At 48.6% G+C, this 18121-nt stretch overlaps 1 protein-coding gene across 2 annotated transcripts in view; it reads left to right on the top strand.

The window, feature by feature from the left end:
* MKNK2 (MAPK interacting serine/threonine kinase 2) overlaps positions 1-18121 on the top strand; it is a 186661-nt gene that overhangs the window by 107065 nt on the left and 61475 nt on the right. For both annotated transcript variants that reach the window (XM_082265327.1, XM_082265328.1), the window contains exon 8: positions 12922-13026. In XM_082265327.1, the coding sequence (XP_082121453.1) occupies positions 12922-13026 (105 nt within the window). The remainder of the gene's footprint in view (positions 1-12921; positions 13027-18121) is intronic.

The following is an 18121-nucleotide window of genomic DNA, read 5'->3' as shown; positions in this document are numbered from 1 at the left end:
TGGACAGGAAGCGACCAACATGGATGGCTGAGGAGCGGTCTCTAACTGTTTCTGTTTTCACAGCAGACTCCTGTGCAAGTGTCTGCACCACCTCAACCAGCACCTTTCTGTCTGCTTCTGCAGCACTTGCCAGTTTTTCAAACATCAACTGGGTTTGATTTTGTACAGCACCAATCTGTTGTTGAATCAAAGAGTTTGCTTGCTGTTGTGCAGCGTTTGTTCTTGTACAACACCAATCTGTTGTTTAAACAAAGAGTTCGCTTGCTGCTGTGCAGCGTTCGATAACACCAACTGTTTGAGGATTTCTTCCATGTTTAGTCACTCCAGGTACTGCCCCTTTAAGTAGTAACTTACTACCAGTGCCCGTAGGCCTCCACCATATGTAAGCTGGGGAACAGGTAGCAGGTGCAAAGCTCCCTGGGATAAGCAGTTTTTCAGGCGCAGATACCAAATCCAGTGAGGTAGTGACAAACAATGCGGTGTTTATTGGTGTTATATACAAGTCTATATACAGGTGCTGTACAGTGCCTTTTTAGAAAACAAGCAGTAATAATAATAATAATAAACAAAAGCCTAGCCGTGTCCCGGCGCTTACTACACACAATGCAGTCCCTAACTAACACAGACTGAGCAAGCCTACAGCTTGTCAGCTTCCAAAGACACACACAGGTAGTTTTACTGACCTTCCGCTCTCATAGACAAACGTTGTCTGTGTTCCCAGGCTGAGAGAGAGCACTGCTGTCTGTCTCAGGTGAGATTAAATTGGCCTGGTGAAGAGGACGAAGATCCGAACTGGATCATGGCTCAGACATCCCTAAAGGTATAGGAGAGATGCCTGGGTGATGTATAAACCCCGAACAGGACTTTTCCTGGCTCTCTCTGGAACACTCTGCTACAGTCCCCCATTATAATGACATTTCCCATTCTTGCTGCCACTCCAATCTGTGAAAAGAGGGTCCGCCTCCCCCTCCTCCCGCTGGTTGGGGGGCCTATAGCATACGTCCAATATTTCTTTCCCCATAGTGCCTTCCCTTTGAAGTTCTACCTATAGCGATTCTACCTCATCCATAGCTCCATTATTAATATCATCCCTCATATTTACCTGTACACTGTTCTTAATATACAGACATACCCCTCCCCCTTTTTTACCTTCTCTATCTCTCCGATAAAGAGAATACCCCCACATGGTCGCCAGCCAATCATGAGAGCTGTCAAACCAAGTCTCTGTAATCCCCACAAAATCTAAGTCCTCCTTATACATCATACATCAGCAGCTCCAATTTTCCCATCTTGTTGGCCAGGCTTCTAGAATTGGTTTACAAACCTTGTAATTTTGACCGGATGCAAACTATATCCTCGTTTGATGTTGTTTTTAGGCTGCTCTTGTGATCTTTCCCCATGCCCACCTTGGATTTAGGAACTCTGAACACCCTACCGCTAATGTCATCATTTGTGCCCGCTGAACCTTGCTCCCCACTGGCTAATTCTACATCTGTACTCTCCCCCCCATCACCTAGTTCAAAAGCCCCTCTAACTTGTTGGCCATCTTCTCACCCAGTAAGGTTGCACCCTCCCCATTTAGGTGCAATCCGTCCCTACTAAAGAGCCAGTAGCCGACTGAGAAGTCGGCCCAGTTCTCCAGGAACCCGAAACCCTCCTTACTACACCAGCTCCTCAGCCACTTGTTAACTTCCCTAATCTCCCGCTGCCTCTCTGGTGTGGCTCGAGGTACAGGTAGTATTTCTGAAAATACTACCTTGGAGGTCCTACTCCTCAACTTAGTTCCTAAGTCCCTGAAATCGTTTTTTAGGACTCTCCATCTCCCTCTGCCTCATGTCATTGGTTCCCACGTGTACCATGACAGCTGGTTCTTCCCCAGCCCCACCCAGTAATCTGTCCACCCGATCTGTGATGTGCCGAACCCGAGCGCCCGGTAAACAACAGACAGTTCGGCGCTCACGGTCTTTGTGACAGATTGCCCTGTCTGTCCTTCTAATAATTGAGTTCCCTACCATCAGAACCTGTCTTTCCTTTCCCTTTCTCCCGCCCTCACTGGAGGTGTTCTTCCCCTGGCAGCTAGGGGCGTCGCTCTGCTCCAGCAATGCTGGTCCCTGACTGGTTTCCCCAACATCACGCAACAGGGCGAATTTATTGGGATGCTCCAGCCCAGGACCGGCTTCCCTTCCTTGTTCCCTTGCACCCTTGTATCTCCTCCCTCCTCTGTGCAGTCCCCTGCATCAAACTTTAGATACTGGATTACTCATTTACTTTTATTTGTTTTAATATATTTGTAATAAAATCTTGCTGTAAATTGTACACTGAATGATGTATGTCTTCAATGTGCCTACAGATATGACTTGTTACTTTTCTTTTTCCTTTTTTGTTTCTCGTTCCTTATTGTAATTGATACATGACTGACCCCTATATGGAAACAACTCAAATTTCAATAAAATGTTTTTTGGAAGAAAAAAAAAGAAAAAAGTTCTTGAAGTTAATTTATATTGCAAACTTCTGTAGAGGAGTTTCCACCATCCCTGCTAAGTTTAAAAAAATAAATGTATGCCTCATTCTCCTTTTGATGTGTATTACATTTGAAATCACATATCACTGGAGTTATTGCACACGTTAATCTGTATTGCAAATATCTATAGGAGGGGTTTCCGCCATCCCTGGTAAGTTAAATTTTTTATTTTCAGTTTGATGTGTGTTTTATATGACGTTATATACCACAGAGACTGGTGTTGTGACAATATTGAAGTTTATACACCTCAAAAGAAGTAAAAGACATATAAAAAAATAAAACTTAGCAGGGGTGGTGGAAATCCCCCGCCAGATATTTGCAATACAGATTAACTCAAACAACTTTTTAGCTGGGAGGTTCCCACCATTATTGCACTCTGGAACTTAATTTTTTAGATTGTTACACTGAATTTTATGTTTTAGTTACTATTATAATGTTAATTATTGCACCTGAAGTTAATTTGTATTGCAAATATCTGTAGAGGAATTTCCACCACCCCTGCTAAGTTTAAAAAAAAATGTTTGTCTTCTCCTTTTCATGTGTATTACCTGTGAAGTTACATGGATGGAATTATTGCACCTGAAGTTAATCTTTATGGCAAATATCTACAGGAGGGGGTTCCGCCATCCCTGCTAAGTTTAATTTTTTATGTTTTATTTTTAGTTCGATGTGTATTATATGTGACATTGCATATCACAGAGGTTTTTGTGGTGACACCTACCATAATTTTGTTTGCAAAATTGAGTGGTCGGGCACTTCTATTTTGTTGAGTCCCAGGCCACATTTTTCTTTAGCGTTACAGTTGCTATATACCTTCTGACGAGCAAGAGTTGGGGTAAATAATTCCTATCCCACCTGTTTCCGCTTCATTGAACCTCTTGCTGTCTTGATTACTGTACAGAGGACAACACATCTGTATGTGAGCCACATGATTTTGCTTTTACCTTTTATACACATTCCTCTGTTGAGCATGTTGTGCCTATCATTGAGGACTTTGGATGTTTCTCTGGGCTTTTATGTAACTGGAACAAATCAACACTTCTACCCAAACATTTCATATGTGTTTCACTTTCTCATGTTCAAGTGATATCTGAAAAACCTAGGTATTTGAAGTTTTGGGTTTATCGACAAGTATGTCCTAATTTTTTAATTAATCTATTTAAAATTATTTTTTTCTACCACTTTATAAAACTCTGGTCCGGCCACACCTGGAGTATTCTGTCCAGTTCTGGTTGCCAATCCTCAGAAAGGATGTGCTGGAACTGGAAAGAGTCCAAAGATGGGCAACTAAGCTAATTAGGGAATTGGAGGACCTCAATTATAAGGAGCATATTACAAGCGCTCAATTTATTCTCCCTAGAGAAGAGACGCCTGAGAGGGGACATGATAGCGATTTACAAATACCTCAACAGTGATCTCAGCATAGAAAAAAAACAATTCAGTCGCAAAGAGTGCAAGAGGACACAAGGCCATTCAATGTGATTAGAGGAGAAGCGATTTAACCTCCAGGCTACGCAAGGGTTTTTTTTACAGTAAGGGCAATAAGATTGTGGAACTCGCTTCCACAAATGGTAGTAACTGCTGGGGAGTATGGCTACTTTTAAAAGACTCTTGGACATACATCTCCAAGATCAAAACACTCAGGGGTATGGGAAATGATTATGTCTACACACACCTAAACAGGTTGAACTGGATGGACTATTGTCTTTAACCACTTAAGCCCCGGAAGATTTTACCTCCTTCCTGACCAGGGGGTATTTTGCGATTCGGCACTGCGTGACTTTAACGGACAATTGCGCGGTCGTGCGACGCTGTACCTAAACAAATTTGACGTCCTTTTTTTCCCACAAATAGAGCTTTCTTTTGGTGGTATTTGATCACATGTGTGATTTTTTGATCATGCGCTATAATCAAAAAAAAGAGCGACAATTTTGCAAAAATAACAATATTTTTCACATTTTTTAATATGAAATTCCCCAAAAAAATGTAAAAATCAAAATTTTCTTTTTTTTTTTATATAATCTTTATTTAAGAAAAATAAAGGACAAGAAACAATACAACAATGAAGCAGGATATACAATGGAAACAAAAGTGGGGGAGCAACAGGAACCCCCGAAATCCGGTAACGACACACATGAGCCCAAGGGAAGATGGAGAACAAAAAACAAAAAGAAGGGGCACTCAGAATCATTGCTGAAATCTTAAACACATGAAGCTACTGCTGCGTGCACCAACGGGTGGGGCGGTGGCCCGCCCACGAGTTTCCCCGTCATCCGCCTCCCCCACCCCACAACTGCAGCCACAGATCTAGGCACAAAGTGAAAAAGTACTTACAGGGCAATGTGGGCGGGGAGCAAGGTGGTCTCCACCCATCCAGCGTGAGGCAAGGGTAAGGAGGCTGAGGCTAGGGTAGGGCTATGGCGGGGAATGAAAGAAAAAAGGAAGGGGGGAAGGGGGAGGGGTTGGGGAAGGGAAGGGGGAGGGGTTGGGTGGGGAAGAAAAACCAAGGGGGGATCGGGTGGAACGTGAAGTAAAGAAGCAAACATCTCAATATTAGCAAAGGCAGATGCAACTGGGCTAGGGGTCTCTATGAGTCAGGGGTAGTATAATGTATCCAGAGCGCCCACTTAGCGTAAAACTTATCATATCTGTCTTTACATTTGGCCATCCATTTCTCCGCCGACATGATATCATTCACCAACTTTACCCAGGATGCACGGGTTGGCACCGCCGATTGTTTCCAATAAATCGGTACCAAGCGGCGCGCCGCGTTCAGAAGGTGTGGCAAAACACTCTTTCTGTACTGCGACAGGGGGACGGAGGGAAGGTGAAGCAAGAAATGCTTCGCGTCGTCCGGGACGTCCACATCCAGGATCGCAGCTATCTGGGCCCGGATATCCAGCCAGAAGGGACGCAGGAGCGGGCATTCCCACTATATGTGTAGGTAGGAGCCCCGCTCCCCACAGCCCCTCCAACAGCGGTCTGACTGGCCCGGGTAGATCTGTGCGAGCCTCGAGGGAACTCGATACCAGCGGGTGAGCAACTTATACCCATTTTCCTGCATTCTAGTGTCTACTGTGCTGGAGTGCGTCAGCTGGTACACGTGGTCCAGCTGCTGGTCCGTGAAAGTGTGCTACAGGTCCCTCTCCCACTCCCGAACAAACGCCGGCCTCGGGACAGGACCGCCCGATTGCAGAAGTTGATAAAGCAGCGCAATGGCATGAGGGATCGGGTCTTTAGATATGCACAATCTTTCATAAGACGACATCTGGGTCGGAGAGCGCACCTCGCCCAAAAGGGGGCGCAGGAAGTGAATGAGTTGGTTATACCTCCAGAAGTCCATAGGGAAGCGTCCATAACGCTCTCTTAGCTCAGGCAACGACACAATGGACCCCTCCTGGACAAACCTGCCGCAGCGGATCTCCCCACCGAGCGCCCAGGTCCCGAAGAAGGATACATCCTCCCCAGGTGGGAACCAAGTGTAGCCCCCCAGGGGAGCCAGCGGGGAGATGCGAGTGGACAACTGGAGGCGCCCATTAACCTCATCCCACACCTGTAGAGTATGCGTGGTGGCCGGGGACGCCAGGGGCGAGAGCCCTCTGTCGGGCGGCAACAACCATGGCGCATGGGACAAGTTCCTGCCCGCCATGAATTTCTCCATGGGGACCCAGCGCTTGCCCCTAACATGGTGGTGCCAGTCGAGGATGCGTTACAAAGCAACCGCCTCATAGTACCTACGAACCGCCGGGATCCCCAAGCCGCCCGTACGTTTAGGACGTTGCATACTCTTGAAAGCCAGTCGGGGCTGCTTACCATCCCAGATGAAGCGTATGAACAAGCTGTTGAGGCTCAAGAAAAAGGACCTGGGCAGGCGCACAGGTAGCATCTGAAAATAAAACAGGATGCGGGGTAAGATATTCATCTTAAGTACGTTCACTCTACCAATCCACGTCACAGATAGCTTAGTCCAGTCGGTCAGGTCTTTTCGGATCGTCGTCAGTAGTGGGGCATAGTTATGTTCGTAAACATTCGAACAGCAGCTGGGCAGGAACACCCCCAAGTACTTAAGTTTAGAGCGACACCAGGTGAACGGGAACGCCGATCGCAGCGAGTCTCCCATTTCCTGTGGAACATTAAGGGGCATGATTTCCGACTTATCGAAATTTATCTTAAAGTTCGAGAGAACCTGAAAGTCCCGCAGTTCCGACATGAGGACCGGTAGAGTTGTCTGTGGCTTAGTAATGTAAAAGAGGACATCGTCCGCGTAGGCGGATAGCTTGTGTTCGGTGGGGCCCACCGTGACCCCACTAATGTCCTGGTTCGCCCCGACCCTGGCAAGGAAAGGCTCCAGGGTCAGTGCGAAAATCAACGGGGACAACGGACACCCCTGGCGCGTGCCATTGCGGATCGGGAAGGGGGCCGACAGGAAGCCTCCCGCCTTGACCCTCGCTTCAGGCGATGCGTACAATGCCGCCACCCAGCTGGACATGCGCGGTCCCAACCCCAGGCGCCGCAACACCATCTCCATATACGTCCAATCCACCCTGTCGAACGCCTTTTCAGCGTCCGTAGACAGGAGGAGACAGGGCGGACAGGACGGCTGTGAGTTTACCCAGTGGATGATCTGCAGCGCCCTGTTAGAGTTGTCCCTCGCCTCCCGACCCGCAATGAATCCCGTCTGGTCAGGGTGAACGACCGACGGCAGGAGGGGTTTCAGCCGGTCAGCCAGTATTCTAGCCAGTATTTTGATGTCCGTGTTCAGGAGCGATATCGGACGGTAGCTACTGGGCAGGGTAAGGTCTTTCCCATCTTTGGGAAGAACAGTTATATGCGCGAGGAGGGAGTCCCGGGCCACAGAAGAACCCGTGGCGAGGGCGTTGAAATAGGCGCACATCGGGGAGATGAGGGAAGAGCCAAATTTTGAGTAATATGCGTTTGTAAAACCTTCGGGCCCCGGGCTTTTACCCTTTGGCAGTCCCTTAATCGCCGCCTCTAGTTCAAGCGCAGTAATAGGTTTTTCAAGGGACGCGGATGCCTGCCCCGCAAGCTGCGGGGTCGCGGACCCCTCCAGGTAGTCCAGGATGCGCGCGCGCCTGGCAGCCAGCGCGGACGGCGACAGAGGGTCGGTAATGTTATAAAGTTGGGCATAATATTCCCGGAACGCTTCCGCGATGCGGGAGGGATGTTGGGTGAGCGATCCACGAGCTGTCTGTAGCTTCGGGATGCGAGTGACCGCCCGCTGCCGTCGCAACGCCCGCGCCAGCATGCGCCCGCATTTGTTACCAAATTCGTAAAATTTATGAGACAAGAACCGGAGGCGTCTCCTAATCTGAGCCTCGAGCATGTCGGACAGGGCCTCCCGAAGGGCACCGAGTTCCCGGAGGGTCTCTGCTGAAAGCGTGCGCTTGTGAAGTAGCTCAGCCTGACGGAGCTTGCTGAGAAGCCGGTTCATGTCGGCCGTGCGCTCCTTGTTCAGCCTGGCCCCCTGAGAGATCAGCTCTCCCCGGACCACTGCCTTGTGGCCCTCCCAAATGGAGGAGGGGGCGACGTCATCCCCGGCATTTTCTCTGAAGTAGTTCCCCAGCGTCTCCGTCACCCTCTGGACGACCACTGCGTCGTCCAGAAGATTTTCATTCAAGCGCCACGTCCACGCCCTGTTGGCGTCAGTCAGGGGCGCGAGGGACAGGGATACAGGGGCATGGTCTGAAAGGGTGCGTGTTCCTATGTCAGCTCCCACCAAGGCGTCTAGGTACGCCTGATCAGTGAGAAGCATGTCAATGCGGGAGTAAGAGTTGGGGGTTGCTGAAAAGTAGCTGTAATCCCGGGAGGAAGGGTGGAGCAGCCTCCAACAGTCCACGAGGCCCGAGGCGTGCAACAGCCGCAATAGGCGGCGGTGGGCCGCGGCAGAGTGAGCCGAGCGCCCTGCCGAGGTGTCGGTCCGGGGGTCTAGGCAGAAATTGAAATCACCCCCCAGAACCACCCGGCCCTCCCGGAATGAGGAAAGTGCGTCTAGTGTGGACTCTAGGAAGGACAATTGGCCCGCGTTGGGGGCATAGATGGAGGCTAAGGTCAGTGTTTTTCCATAGAGGGTTCCTTTAAGGAAGACAAACCTGCCCTGGGGGTCAATGCTGTGGTCAATGGGCACGAAGGGGCAATTTTTATGAATGGCAATGGCCACACCTCCAGATTTTGGGCGGGGAGAGGAGCTGACAAACCACTGGTTGTACAGATGTGGCGGCAGCCGTGGCGTGGATTGGGAGCAAAAATGAGTCTCCTGTATAAATACCACCTGTGCACCCGCCCGCCTCAACTCCAGCCACAACTTACCACGCTTGAAGGGGGAACCGAGTCCCCGGACGTTGTAGGACAGAAACTTCAGCGAAGCCATGGAGCATTCCCGGTAGTGGCCGCCCCGGGTCGACCCCGGGGGAGTGGATGAGGGACCCCCCAGCACCCACGGACTGGAACCAGCGCACTCTGCAGAAAAATGGTGAAACGATCAGCACCCGATAACAAAGACAGAGGGGAAAAACACAACACAATGGTCAAACAGGAAAAACAACATGGCAAACAACAAAAACAAAAAACAAGGTCCAGGTGGGCCGCGGAACTGTTCACGGCTCTGCGGACACTCTGTGGGAGCCTGGGCGGTCCCCCCCCCCCCGCTCCCACACGGGAGGCAGGGCAGGGAGGGGGGCGCCCCCGGCCACACCTGGGCAGAACCCCAAAAAAGGGAGGGGATCTGCCACGGACTCCAGGGAGTCCAGCATTGGTGGGAGCCGAAGCCCCTGGGGGGGAAAGAGGTAGGGCATAGAGAGCAGGGGGTCCAGCTGAAACTCCACCGGGAGGAGTGGACCCCACAGTGATCCCACTGAGGGAAGCAGTCCCAGCGCAGGGCATCCAGCCATAGTTAGATAGAGGAATCTGCCGGAAAGTCACAAGGTCCACAGGTTCCATGTAAGTCCAGCAGGCCACAGGCGATCATCGTCCGTTGGAGGAAAGAAGGCACTACAGGGGGGGCCATCCACGGTCAGAAGGGCAATGAGTTCAAAAGTGGCAGCGGTGATTTCCAAGTGAAGACACGGAGGGGCATCACTGAGAGGCATCACTGGTCTGTGCGTGGAGGTCTATTGCGGGGCCGATTGCGGCCCCTGCGACGTGCAGGCTGCCACGAAGGAGTGAGAGCAGGCAGGGGGGCTTCCGAGGAGACTCGCCACTCCGGGATGTCCACAGGGGGCAACTCCAGCTGGGCCAAAAAGTGCGGGAGGTCATCCTTGTGCCTAAGGACATGCTGGCGGCCGTTTCTGGTGACTGTGAGGCTGAAAGGGAACCCCCAGCGGTAGGTCAGATCGGCCCCCCTGATGGATTCCAGCAGGGGTTTCAGAGCCCTGCGCTGCATTAGCGTGCGACGAGAAACATCAGGGAAGAGAGAGATCCGTGCGCCATCAAAGTCTATGGAGGGGACACCCCGCATGTGGAACATGATGCGGTCTTTCACCGAATATTTGTGCAACTTACAAATGATGTCCCAGGGTTTCCCAGGGTCGTCTGATGGGGGTCTCAGAGCCCGATGAGCCCGATCAATCTCAATGTGATCAGGTGCGTCATGGCCCAGTATCTGCTTGAAAATACCTTGCAAGGTGGGGACGATGTCCCTGTGAGCCGTGGCCTCTGGCAGTCCCCGGATGCGAATGTTACCCCTCCTGCTGCGATTCTCAACATCGTCCAATTGGTCCAGCAGGGCATCGATGCGTCTGTCCTGCTGGCTGCATCTGGCGGCAAGGGCATGTACAGCAGGCACCAAGTCTTCCACCCTGGTCTCCACAGATTCAACCCGGTTCCCCAAGTGAACGGTGTCCTCCTTAATAGCATCTATGTCCTGCCGCAGGGCCCGCTCGACCCGTTCTGCCAGCTTATCCAGGTCTGCAGCAGTGGGGAGCGAGAGGATGTGTGCCCTCAAGTCCGCCAGGCCCTGCAGCTCCGCTGTGCCAGTGGTGGCACTGGGGGCAGCGGAGGAGCCCTGAGACACAGGGGAGAGCTGAGTAGGCAGCGGGAGCTGCGGTGAAGGGATGGGAGACTGCGCCCTCTCCTGCTGCGTACCTCGTGTCGGCGCCATCTTGGGAGGCTCCTGACCCGGCCTGTGGCTGCCGGAAAAATAAGCACCGATCGATGCAGAGCGCGGCCGCGGTGTCCTCAGCGGCTGGTGTGACTGGCGCCGCTTCGGAGGCATGTGAGGGATCAAGTCCGGGGTCCGTAGGTGCTAATTATAGGAGTTAAAAGCGGCGGTCAGCGGGAGCTCCGAGCCGGTGCGTCCTCACCCTTCCATGCCGAGACCACGCCCCAATCAAAATTTTTTTAAATTGTTGGCCAATTTTTTTTCTGCTACCTATGTTTGGTAAAAAAAAAATCACAATAAGCGTATTTTGATTGGTTTGCGCAAAAGTTATTGCGTTTACTAACTAAGGGAAAGATTTTTGTCATTTTTGTTGTGTTTTTTTTTTTTTTTTTAATGAGTAATGGCATCGATCTGCGATTTTTTTTTATTTTTTTATTTTTTTTTTTTTGCGGGACTACGACATTGCGGCAGACAGATAAGACCCTTGACTGACCTTTCTGACACTTTTGGGGGTACCAGTGACATTACTACAGTAATCAGTGCTATACATATGCACTGTTACTGTAAAAATGACACTGGCAGGGAAGGGGTTAACTTTATTGGAGAGGGAGGGGTTAAGTGTGTCCCTAGGGGCGTGTTTCTAACTGTCATTGGATGTGGCTGTGTGTGTAACAGCACAAATCAACGGCCCTACATAGCAGGACCGAGTGATCTGTGCTTTTACACAGGGAAGAATGACAGACGGCTTTGTTTACATTAGCCGCCTGCCTTTCTCCCTCTCCACCCGACGATCTCGAGTGACTGGCAGACATTGGGCCCGTCGGTCACACGCGCGGGCTTCCTAGTGAACGAGCGGGGGCGGGAGCGCGCCTCCGGAGGCGCGCGCTCGCCCCCTATTGGCTCCCAGGCTAGTGACGTACTGGTACGTCACTTTGCCTGGGAGGGGCTGACCGCCGCCGTATATAGTCGGGCGGCGGTCGGCTAGTGGTTAATCAACCTCAGCTACAATGTAACTATGTAAAATGGTATAGATGCCGCATCTGCTGCATTTCCTTCACAATTGCCCAAGGTACATCCCTCTGATCTACTTTAAAAGTTCAGTAGCATGTTTCAAGAACTTCTTTAAAGGAAAAAAATACCCTAGTCTGTCTCCCAACATTTTAAAGAGGAAGTAAACCCTCAGCAAAATATGAGAAAAATAAAAACCTGTAAAGACAAAGGCATAATGAGTTAATATGCATCGCATACTAGCTCATTATGAAATACTTACCTTAAAACAAAGCCCCCGCAGTGCTGCCTGCACAGTGACAGGACAGCCGACATGTTCGGCCGTCCTGCTGCCTGTTTTTCATCCTCCGGCCATCTGATTGGCCGGAGGCGCGATTACATCACTCCCACGCATGAGCCGCCGTTCACGGCACAGGGCTCTGAAGGAACAGCACGGGTGGCCGTTCCTTCAGAGCGCATGTGCCGATGACGTCTTCGGCTGCATTAAAAGTAAATATCTCCTAAACAGTGCAAGTTTAGGAAATATTTACAGCACCTATAGGTGAGCCTTAATATAGGCTTACCTATAGGTAAATGTCAACAACGTGGGTTTACAACCACTTTAATATCCAAAGTAAATGGGCTGGTCTCTCTGCACTAGATCTATCTCTTTGCTACTTAACTTCAAACTTTTACAGGTTGGGAGTCAAGCAATAAATTCTCTGTTTCTTACTGCATAACAGCCTAGTTTTTAAAAGATCCTAATCCTTTGTATTCACTTGACACTGGCTAATTCATTAAAGTTGATTGCAAGGTATGGAAGTTATTGAATAGTTTATAGTTGCATTCCATACCTGCGGAACCACTGTAGACGTGGATATTCCCTGTAGAAGTCCTTGTTACTATAGTGATTGCCACTGTCCTGTGCCGAGCAGCTACACTGTTGCATAGTAACCACAGGAGGTCACCCGCTCTGCACAAGTGCCATTTACAGAAGGCTTTGCATTTTTCTCCAAAATACATTCTCTGATTGGATGAGGTGAAGTTTTTTTTTATTTTAATTTCTGCATGTTGGCTTGTTGCTGTATTTAGGTTAGATGCTGTGTCCATTAAACTACTGTAGAAAAAATATTTTTCGTTGCGCACAGTATAAAAGTACAATTTTACAGAATTACAAGGTACAACAAGTGTTCTCAGTTGGAAAAGACATGAGGGAATTTGGGAAACCTTGGTTTGTATAAAAAACTAGTGAGTTTGAGTACCTTTAATACAGTGCCCCTTTTTTGCTTTTTTACAGGTTCTATACTAAATCACATTCATCAAAGGAGACATTTCAATGAAAGGGAAGCCAGTTTTGTTGTGAGAGATATTGCTGAAGCCTTGAACTACTTGCATAACAAAGGTATTTTCAATAAACTGTTCGTATTGGCTTTTGCTTCAGTTTAATCTTAATGTCAACAACGCAGTATAGTTTGTTTTTGTACAACAAGCAGTAAAAATATGAACCCTTTTTAGAGCCGGTTCACACTGAGGCGATCCGACTTGCCAGGGCGACCTGTGAAGTCGCGGTGCACAGCGCGCACCGCGACCTCGGAGCGACATGCACAGACTTCATATCATTGAAGTCAATGCAGGTCGCTCCAGGTCGCCCCAAAGTAGTACAGGACCCTTTTTCTAAGTCGGAGCGACTTGTGTCGCTCCTATTAGAACGGGTCCTGTGCTAATCTATGGCAGGCGACCCACGGCGACTTGTCAGTCGACCAAGTCGCCTGACAAGTCGCCCCAGTGTGAACCGGCTCTTAGAATGGCATGTATCTTGCAAAAATATGTGCAAGAAATCTGCGTTGACAATGGCTTGCTGATTTGTTATTTGAAAGCAATATTATGCTGCAGGCTCTGCCCCAATTCCAGGCCATTTCATGTGGCCCTCGCACCCCTCTCGTCGCAGCCCCTACCTTGTCTCAGCATTCTGCAGCAGAGAGGAGGACAAAACTCTTCTGCCAGAACCTGCGCCTCAATGTAGCCACAGCACCCCCTTGTCTCCACCTCCCCTGGTCTCAGCATTCAGCCAACTCCAGCCCTCCTCTGGTCCTCCTTCAGACCCTGCACTTTTTGCTTCTCAGCCCCACCCCCAACTTCTTTCTACCAACTGCACAAGGTAAGGGGGGTGCACTGCGATGTGGGGGGGGGGGAGTTCTTGACATCTGATATAAGGGGTGGGGGGATGCTCTGGACATCTAGTCTTACAGATGCAACTGGCCCTTTGAGGACAACCATAATGAAATTGAGTTTGACACCCCTGGTTTACAGGCTCCAAAAAAAAAATAATAATAATAATAATAATAATAATGCATGCACATTTTTTACCTGCAAAAAAATGTGCATTTATTATTTTTTTCGAAACTGTGAACTTATCCTTTAAATCCAAAAGCAAACATAAATTATTATATTGCAGCTTAATAATTCTTAGATATGGTGGCTGCATTAGTTATCTTTCTTAGGCTTTCTTTGTTTTATTTTTATCTGGGAATCCAGCCAGTAGGTTTGCTTTTCAAAAGAACAAGCTCCCTTGCAAATGTATCAGTTTACATAGATGAGACAAATCATTCAACACAGCCAGGGTGCTTACAATGATCAGCTTTTAATTATTCATGTAAATTATTTCCAAAAAGAAAATACCGTTTTCTTTCACAGAAGCCAGAGCTAACAGAACTATAACTGATGTTATCCTTTAGGAATGTGTCAATAAATTCTATAGACTAGTGTCTCCTGGTTGTTTTTCGCAAGTGTCTCATATTTCTTTATGCCAATACGTACGTCGTATATAGCATGCACTCCTGCCATTGCTGGGGTGTAGTGGCTAGGTGGGGGTTTGGAGCACACCCAGCAATTAGATCTAAATATGTTCCAAAAGATCAGCGCACCACTTCTAGCAGCCAGCAATAAAAGGCACACAAATCCTTGTAATGAATAATAATATGAGTATTGCAGCGCTTGAACAGTTATAAAATATATCCGTCAGTCCCAGAAGACCAAACAATATGACACAGAACACTGGATCAGAGTGGCTCCCTGGATAAAATCCATCTAATGTTACATGTGATAGTAATCCTCAGATGAGAAGTCCAATCAAGTGTGTGCAGATAAAAAGAGAAGGGAAAAGAATATCATGGTTCAGTATATCAAAGCGAGTATGTCACATCCACATGGGGGGGTTCACCAGTGATGAATAGACACAGTGATTGCGCACTACCTTGATATAATAGACTAGCAAGTATCTCGGTACAGCCTCAAACAGATAACGTCAAGCACCCCAGAATCTTCTCCCAACCTCTTGTTATTCAGTCACCATCAATGCACAATAAAATGGAAACTATATATAGGTATACTCTGGTGCTACTCAAAGGTAACAGGTAGCGTTCCTCAGTGGGCGGCTAGCCCGACATGTTTCCGGCCAAAAGCCATTCATCAAGGGGCTCCTGTGCAGTCCTCTGCAGCCACTCTGCATTTCCATTGGCTTCCATAGTCGTCTCAGTAGTATGAGCCATTATGCTATGGCTATCCCGTGTGGCAAGCAGAAAGCAATGAACAGTCTGTCTATTAACTCTGCATGTTTCACCGACTTCCCCAAACTAGTCACAAACCCTCTCACCTTCCAAATATGACCAAAATAATGTGCCACCCCAAAAAGTGTATCATGAGTCTATTTAGACGCTGATCCTCTGATCTTTATGGATCTAATAAGCTCTGTAACAATACAGCGCAGGCGGCCACAGCTCGTACACATCCCAGTGAGCCTCAGATGACTGGGTCTAAAGCAGTTGTTAGGTACATGATGGGTCGGTACTGGGAACCATGTAGTTGGGTCAATACTCCGGTTGCATGTCCCTTGCTTTCATGACAAAAGAGGAAAAAGGGGAGGTCATAGACCTAAAGCAGGTGTTTTGGAGAGTTCCTGGGTCAGATCCTGTAGAATTGCCCAGTCATCATCAGTCAATTGGAACAGTGCTTGTGAGGTTAACTCATGAAGAGGCCCCAGTTTGGATGAGATGTTAGGGATCCAATCTCTGTAGTAATAGACAAGTTAGAGAATGACTCTCAGTTGTCGGGTGTTACGAGGTCTCTGGAGGTCCCTCAATGTCTGTATTCTCTGAGTGGTTAGGTGTCGGGTACCCTGAGAAATGCAGTGACCTAAAAATACAACCTTCTCCTTGCAGAACTGGAATTTCTCCTTGCTAGCCTTATGGCCTGTGGATGCCAGATGGTTAAGCAATGATACAGTATGCTGATAACAAGCCTCCCGTTTGGGACCACAGAGCAACAGATCATCCACATACTGCAGCAATACAACCTCTGAATCCATTGGGGTCCATTGATCCAACACGAGCTTAAATTTGCAACTATATTCAGAGGGACTGGTCACTGCTGTCGGGGGTATTGAGGCTAACAAGGTATTTGGGTTAGGCACCAAAGGAGCATAACTGTCATGTACAAGTCATGTACCAAAACGGTATGTTGTTTCCTGGCCTTTGGCTGACTTTTTGGCCACTGGAAATAAAGGAGTATTACAGAGCAATTTGATGGGTGTGAGGACCTTTACCTGCAAGTATCGGTCTATCTGGATTTTAATACCATCCATCTGAGCTACACTCAAAGGGAACTGTGGTAGTCGGGGTAAGATGCTCCCTGGTTTGATGTCGATTGTAGTTGGCAGAACTTGCAGAAGCCCCACATTATACTTATTATCCGCCCAGAGTTTCGGGTCCACCTCAGCCAACACATCCAACTCAATGAAACAGCCTGATTCAGTTAGGTATGGCAGTGCTACCATCGTACATAAGCGTTCATCTGACAGCGTGCTGCTTATCACAATACCTGTTGGAGTGTACTCGATAATTGCCTTGTATTTCTGATATAATATCAGCTCCTAACAGATTAGTGGGAATATCATCCGATACCAGTACAGACCTAACGGTTTCAGTGTACTGTCCTAGCCTGCAATGGAGAGGTTCAGTCATTCGCAAAGACACTGTCCGTGAGACCTACGGTGTCTCCCCTGAAAGTGGAACCTTGCCTCTAAGGTCTTGAGATCTTAGCACGGTTTTTGCTGCACCTGTGTCAATGAGGCAAGGGAGGGGATATTTTAATTCCTCAATGAATAGATTGATGTGGGCTGACACCGGTTTACCAACGCCCTATGATGAGTTTTAGTCATTGCCGACCATACCTACCATTGGGGTTTCCGGATTCACCAGAATAAATTGCCACTTACCCCGCGGACCAGCCGTGTTGGTTGGACAGTGACGCCTGAAGTGTCCTAACCTTCTACGTCTATAGCAAACCCGTTCCTCTCTGTGTTGGGTAATATCTCTGGGCCCTCTGCGTATTTGCTCGGGCGAGCGTTCTGAGATACGTTCTATGATTCACTGCGGACAGGGGGCCTGGGATACAAAAACCTTGGATGTCTTATTCTGCCTCTTCCGATCCATCTCCCTTTCTATAGCAGTGAGAGTAGACAGAATGGCAGGCATGGACATCTCGTTAAATTCGGGTCTAGCTAATAATACCCGGTTTCGAATTTTCGTGTGGATCCCCTATAAAAATTTGGCTCTTAATGTAAGATGGATTGCTGTGGGTCTCCCACCCTCAGCTGGGGTGTCAGGCCAACCTCCAGATCTGCATCCAATGCAACCTGCTTCAGGTGACACCAGAAATAGACGCATTCCTCCCCTGAATTTTGGCTCCGCTTCACATCAGTAGTGGAGGTAGCACCATACAGATCTGGAAGCTTTCCCCGGCGGGCCACACAAATTCCTCCCCCCCCCCATGTTGTCTGCTCCTGTGGTGTAATATGACAACCGGATATTATTGTATTTGCCATTTTATCTCCCACCTTAGCAATCCGTTCCGCTCATCCCTTAACTAAATTGAGTTTTCCCAAAAATTCTTGTGAACCCCCACGGATTCGTCCTATAGTCCGGCAAGTCGGCCAGGATGCTCCTGATCTCTGAGGGTGTAAAGGGACTTGCCACACTATTCTATCCCCCTTGTTCTCTCTCCATTAGTAACAGGGGCACCTTCATATTGTTGTACACGGACTGGATAAGTACCTAGGTCAAAAGCAGGGGTGTACCGTGGAGGTGGTGGCTTCATCGGTGGATTAATATGATTGATTTCTCTTAGGGCTTGTAAACACTCCACACGATTTCTGTTCCTCACTGGAATCCCCCTTGACTCACACAACGCTTGTAAGTCCCCACTTGAAAAGAGCTCATCGTTTACCACAGAGTTGGAAAGAGAGGGTTTAGGTGTTATGACAGGCTGTTGAGAGATAGAGAGGAATAACAGGCCGTGAATCAGGAGAGACAGTGATAGGTTCATTGTCAGCGGATCTGGCTTGTCTAAATAAAGTTAGCCCAGAAAGAGCTTCCTCCACTTCCCTCACCGGATCCCTGGACTCGGCTATCTTATCAGGCCAAGTATACATAATGCAGTTC

The sequence above is a fragment of the Pelophylax lessonae genome (genome assembly GCF_965119305.1).
Source record: "Pelophylax lessonae genome assembly, chromosome: 1".
Lineage (NCBI taxonomy): Eukaryota > Metazoa > Chordata > Amphibia > Anura > Ranidae > Pelophylax > Pelophylax lessonae.
The sequence above is the reverse complement of the archived record's forward strand: the minus strand, read 5'-3'. Positions and strand labels throughout refer to the sequence as shown.